The sequence below is a fragment of the Cyprinodon variegatus genome, unplaced genomic scaffold (genome assembly GCF_000732505.1).
Source record: "Cyprinodon variegatus isolate N-32 unplaced genomic scaffold, C_variegatus-1.0 Scaffold2007, whole genome shotgun sequence".
NCBI lineage: Eukaryota > Metazoa > Chordata > Actinopteri > Cyprinodontiformes > Cyprinodontidae > Cyprinodon > Cyprinodon variegatus.
This window is the reverse complement of record NW_015152460.1, coordinates 31428-37427: the sequence shown is the minus strand read 5'-3', so window position 1 is coordinate 37427 and position 6000 is coordinate 31428. Positions and strand designations below refer to the sequence as shown.

Below are 6000 nucleotides of genomic sequence, written 5' to 3'. Positions count from 1 at the left end.
AAAATAATAATTAAAAAATCGCACTATTACCAAGAATCCAAAGTTTCATTCAATAATATTTCAATATAAATAGATCAATAACCCAAAAACCTTCACAACCATTTTATAAGTAAACTCAAAATCTCAATTTATATTTGCTAAAAAGAAACAAAAAAACCCCTAATAACTGAAAGTCCAAAACTGTCCGTTCTTTTTATTTTTAATAATAATGTCCTAACAGGAGTTCCATATGTTCCGAATTTAAAGTAAAATCCTGGAAGCGTTTAAGCCCAAAGTCCGTTCCAAAACGAAAAGTCCGTACGACAACGAAGGGATTGTTAATGGGGGACGTCTGGTGGGTAGGAGGTCACATTTGGTGTCATTAGATGGATTTATAACATGGTCCCTCTCCTGTACCGTACAGCCACGGGAACAAAGAGGTGTTTTCCTGCCAGGGCATCCAGCTGGCTGTATACTGGTTCCTGGAGCGTGGCCATCAGGACATCACCGTTTTTGTACCTGCTTGGAGGAAAGAGCAGTCCCGCCCCGACGCTCCGATAACAGGTCAGTAAAAATACTTAAAAAGAACTCCTACATTTATATTGTGACCTTTGCTTTAATCTTCCCTTAACGACTATCCCTTTCAGACCAGGAGATCCTGCGGCGGCTGGAGAAGGAAAAGATCCTGGTTTTCACCCCCTCGCGGCGCGTTCAAGGTCGGCGCGTGGTCTGTTATGACGATCGCTTCATTGTCAAGCTGGCTTATGAGTCAGACGGCATCATCGTCTCCAATGACAACTACAGAGACCTGGCCAATGAAAAGCCAGAGTGGAAGAAATTCATAGATGAGCGACTGCTCATGTATTCCTTCGTCAATGACAAGTACGTTTTCTGCTGCAGAGGTTTTGCTCTCAGATAGAAAAAGGATGATCAAACCTTGTTTGTTATCTGGTATTTCTTCAGATTCATGCCTCCAGATGATCCTCTTGGACGTCACGGCCCCAGCTTAGACAACTTCCTGAGGAAAAGGCCCATCATGCCTGAGCAGAAGAAACAACCCTGTCCATATGGTGAGAAAAATAGCAGATAAAGTTATTTTTGAATCCATTACTCATGAATATTTTAGCAGTTCCCTGTTCAAACATACCTGGTTCAATGAATAGCCCCTTGTTGGGTCTCTGCAGAGCTTGACATGCTGAATAGGGCTTTTATCAGGTGTGTGTTGGAGTCAGAATATATCTATGTATACTGGAGTTGGAGACCGCTACGTGCTGAATTCAATCTGAGACGAATTGCGTCTTTCTGTTTTAGGAAAGAAGTGCACATATGGCCACAAGTGTAAGTACTACCATCCCGAGAGAGGAGCTCAGCCTCAGCGCGCCGTGGCCGACGAGCTGCGGGCCAGCGCCAAGGGCTGCGTCCCCTCCAAGAACCAGGGGGATGCTGGATTGGTGAAGAGCCACAGCGTGCCAGCTGGCACCATCGAGGCAAAGAACGGCGCCCTAAAAAGGCAGTCGGATCCCAGCATCCGAGCTCTGTCGTACAGCGACGCTGAGGAGAAGCTATTGGCCAAAAGTAGGTTGGAAAGTCAGAAGAGCAACGTAGGAGGGAGCAGCAGCAGCTCCAGTAGTAGCGTTAGCTGCGGCGGGGGTTTAACTATGGGAGGGCCCCCGTCTGCTTTTAGCCTTCTGCAGGACCAGCAGTCCAGATCAGGTGGGCATCTTCCTGCCCCCGCCCATGATCTCTACCCGCACTGCGAGTCTCCAGACTTAAGCTACTACTCAGTAACACGGGCCTACTCTGGCCTGAGCCTCTCCTCCCGGCGAAGCCCGGACTGCCGCTACCCCAACGATCAGGACCTACGGCACGGCTCCATGGGCTCAGCTGGCTCCGAATGCGGGAGTGAAAGCAGCGTCAGTTGTGGCAGCAGTGACTCCTATAGCGACAGATCCTGTCCCGGATGCTCCGCCGATACTTTAATAGAAGAAAACCTTATTTTCCATAACCCCCCCAGTCACCTCTACGCCCATCATGTGCCCCCCTCTAACCATGAGCTGTGCAGCCTTCATGCTGCGGATTACCCAAACATCCAACACAACCACTCCTCTAATCCAGTTCATTCCTACCACCTGGGCTCTGCTTGTGGACAGAGCTGCGTTCATGAGCCGCCGCCATCAGAGGTACCCCCTAAGCGGCCCCTCTACCCGCTGCCCCCTCACCTCCAACACCAGCCCCTAGCTGCTCGCTCCAGCTGCCCCGGCGACTACCAGTCTCTGCCTCAGTCCAACCGTCAGCCCCCCGGCTCCCCCGTCGGCCGCTGCCTGGCGCCCACGCGAACCGAAAGCGTATCTGACTCCCGCCTGTACGAACATCTCTCTGCGTCTCACCATCACCATCGACCGAAAGCTCTGCCCAGCTGGGAGACTTACTACAGACAACCGTCGCTGCCGCCGCCGAGGTACGAGCCGTCGGCCTATCAGAGTCTCCCCGATACGCATCAGACATCTTGGCACCCACCTGGATGGCCCCAAGAGGGCTACAGCCAGCATCACTCGTCTCACCCAGCTCTGCACCCGTCCCCCACACGCTACCGAAGCCACCCCCCACCATCGGCCCTCTCTCCGCACCCGCCTTACCCCCCTCACAGCTCCCATCTTGTATTTCCCCCACACCCTCCACCTCCATACAGGTCACAGCACCCCGAGTCTCCAGTGCACGGCCGCTATGAAGACGCCAGGGAGAAGGTGTACATAAACCTTTGCAACATCTTCCCCTCAGAACTGGTAAGCCGGGTAATGGCCAGGAGCCCCCACGTCACGGACCCCCAGCAGCTGGCTGCCGCCATCTTGGCAGAGAAAGCTCAGAGCGGCTACTGATCAATGGCCTCCCATGTGAACAATCACTCTAAATAAGTAGTTTGAATTAAAAACAAAAGAAAAACACATGAAACTTTAATGTTAAAGACGTAGGCCAATTTTTGAAAAACACCTCAAAAGATAATCAATGCCGACTGTAGCAACAATTGTTTTAATCTTCAACCAACTCAAAACATTACTTTTTAAAACACATTTATAAAAAGGAAAGGGGGAAAAAAAAAGCATTTTTACATCTCTGCCAAAAGGAAACTATTTGTTTCAAAGGAAACTCATTAAAGAAATAGAGTTCCTACACAAGAAGCTATATTACCCTAATCTAAAGCAACACTGTAACATTTAGCCACTAGGGGTCACTAGAACACTAACTTGGAAGTTAAGTGAGCTGAAAGCAGCTGGAAACGCTGCAGTTTGGCAAAAATAAACAAATACTCTGAGAAGTTTGAAATGTGGACCACTTTTGACATGCAGATAAAGACATCATGGAGGTATTTGTTAAATCCAAGGCTGCATTCACCCCCTAGATTAAATCCTACACCAGAGAACCAAAATATGTCAGATTAGATTATGTGTTTTGTTACCCAAAAACAAATTTAGCCTAGTCACATGCTCATTCAGCAACAGATCCGACCGTCTCATGCTACATAGACGCCCGTAGCATAGATTTTATTTATATTATTACTTTTGTGAAAAACAGTTAGTGTTTCTTTTATTCGGTCATTTATTAACTGTGTATTAAGGTGAGCAGTCATTTTCAGTCTAACCTGAAAAGCGCTTTTACCTGCAATAAAGTCAGATATCATGTTTTTAAATGTTGGAAAATAATTTGCTTTTACTAAATCTGCTGCCCTTTCAGTCTGTTTTGGGGGCTGAAAGAAAGGCAGCGCTTTACTTTTTTATATGTATAAGTTCAGGCTTTTCACAATTTAACATACATTTGTATTCACATAGTCACATTAAGTGGTTGGTTCACAATTAAATAGTCACCATAAATGTTTTTTTTAAAGAAATCCTTTGTCCCTCCGCCTGTTACATCTGAGCATTATGGATTTTGTGATTTTCTGCTACAGTTCAACCTAAATTGGTTTATTCTTACAGTCACTGTGTGCTTTGTGGGTTTCCGTTCCCATGGTTGTAACGAAAAGATGGGTGTTCTAAATGTTGTCGTTTTATTGAGACGACAGTCTTTTTGGTCAGAGTTGTATGCCGTAGAGATGGGTGACCCTGTCCTGTGTACCTTAGTTTTAGTAAGGGACATCTCTATCTCTCTCTCTGGGCCCTGAACTTTTGGGTCAACCCTGGTTATCTGCTTCAGCTCCGACGCTTCATGGACAGCAACTGTAAATATATTTAACCGTTTCCTCCGCTTTGCTTTCCGGGCAGTAGAGTCTGCCGTCGTCTGGAGCAGATCCCAGCTGAATTCACGCTAGACGGAGAAAAAAGAAAAAACCTGTTTGATACAAATTGTATCATGAACTAAGTCGCTGATGTTATATACAGTACTTGAACTTGTTGATGCGTGTCTATCAAACTCTCTTAATGTATTGCTATATGACAAAGTGCATCAATAATAGCTCTTTTTTTTTTAAATCCCAATCTTACAACTTTTTATTGTTAAAAATATCTTTGAGACAATTAATTTCAGTATTTTTTAAGAAATAGTTGTAGACCTACTATGTTTAGGTGTCAACTACATTACCTGTTTTCACCTTAGCTGGCTTAATTGTATTATTGTTAACGCTGGTAAAGATTTGTAAAAAGAAAGAGGCCCTATTGATCATGGTATTTTGTCATGAGTAAATCAATATTTTCTGTTTCCCTGAGATGGAAACAACTGAAAATAACTCATTCCTACAGCAACAGTTAAAAAGTGAAACAGCAACAGAGCTTTTTACACATCTACACCAGTGTGGGCAATAATAGTCAAAGCTGATTCTAATAATTGGGGAAACATTTGGTGATCTACAGCCTTATTTTACTCTGAGGTTGGGGTCACTAGCATTATGTCAGGTCTCTTCCAAGTCATTATTTCAGTGAACTTAAACCATTGGGCCGATATCCATGTGGCCATTTTGAATTTCTCTTAACACCCAAATTTCATGATTTCCATCAGTCATGGCTACATATATAAAAACACACTTTTTACACTTTAAGGACTTTATGATTTAGAGTTCCTCTATATTTACAACAAACAAGATGATTATTAAGTTCATTAAAAAATCCCAAGGAAAAAAAAAAGGATTGAAACCTAATCTATTCCTTAAGCCACATAAACAGTGGTCCTAGTTGCATTTATAAATTCTTAAAGTAGGCATTGTTTTTTTTTTAAATTGCTAAACTGATTTGGATTTATATAATTGATGAGCAATAGAAACCCCCCCCCCAAAAAAAACTGCTTAATAAACGACTAAGCCATTTTTTTGGAGAGTCCAAAATTAGTTTCTACGCTGATGACGTTTTCCAGTATAGTTGCAAAAGAAGCACTTAGAAAACCATTACAAAAACAGACCCCTGTTATTAGATTTCTCTAAAATTGAAAAACCTTATCACTTGTATTTAAATTCAAATATGAAAATCATTTCTGAAGTTCAAAATGGCTATAAAGGAGGTTAGCTTGAGTGAGCTTGTTAATTAACAAGCAAGCTCCATAAAGCCTGGTGGCTTCTTTCCTGTCCATCGTGACACGTTGTACAAAATATATGTTCAATTGTACAATAATGTTGATGCGAGGGAATTCTTTGTGTTTATTGAAGAAGCGCCTTCTCTCTGGCCTCTTGGCACCGTGTGTCAGTGTGGCGACTGAGCGTGGGCCCAAAGTAATGCCTCTCTGTGGCATTGTGCTTATGACACATCCGATACTCTGAACTATGTTCAGCTATTATGCATGAAGTTTTTTTTTAATTATTATTAATTCTTAATATTATGCATGAGTTGTATTTAATGTTTTTGTCTTGCTATTCCAATGAAATTCCAGTTACTGAAAAGCCTGTAGGTTAAAATGTTTGCAGAACCAATTTTCTTGCTTCTAGATTTTATGAGCAGCTACAACTTGACACTAACAAAGCAGGGGGTTCTTTACCTCCTATCTAATTACACCCTGTGGTAAAATCTAACTTCTAAATCTTTTAAAACTAACTTCAAGGATAAC

At 43.3% G+C, this 6000-nt stretch overlaps 1 protein-coding gene across 3 annotated transcripts in view; it reads left to right on the top strand.

The window, feature by feature from the left end:
* The window catches only part of LOC107105018 (probable ribonuclease ZC3H12C), a 21799-nt gene extending 16573 nt beyond the window's left edge, over nt 1-5226 (top strand). For all 3 annotated transcript variants that reach the window (XM_015405132.1, XM_015405134.1, XM_015405133.1), the window contains exons 3-6: nt 404-543; nt 627-861; nt 943-1049; nt 1291-5226. In XM_015405132.1, the coding sequence (XP_015260618.1) occupies nt 404-543; nt 627-861; nt 943-1049; nt 1291-2855 (2047 nt within the window). In that variant the 3' untranslated portion in view covers nt 2856-5226. The remainder of the gene's footprint in view (nt 1-403; nt 544-626; nt 862-942; nt 1050-1290) is intronic.
* The last annotated feature ends 774 nt before the right edge of the window (nt 5227-6000 follow it).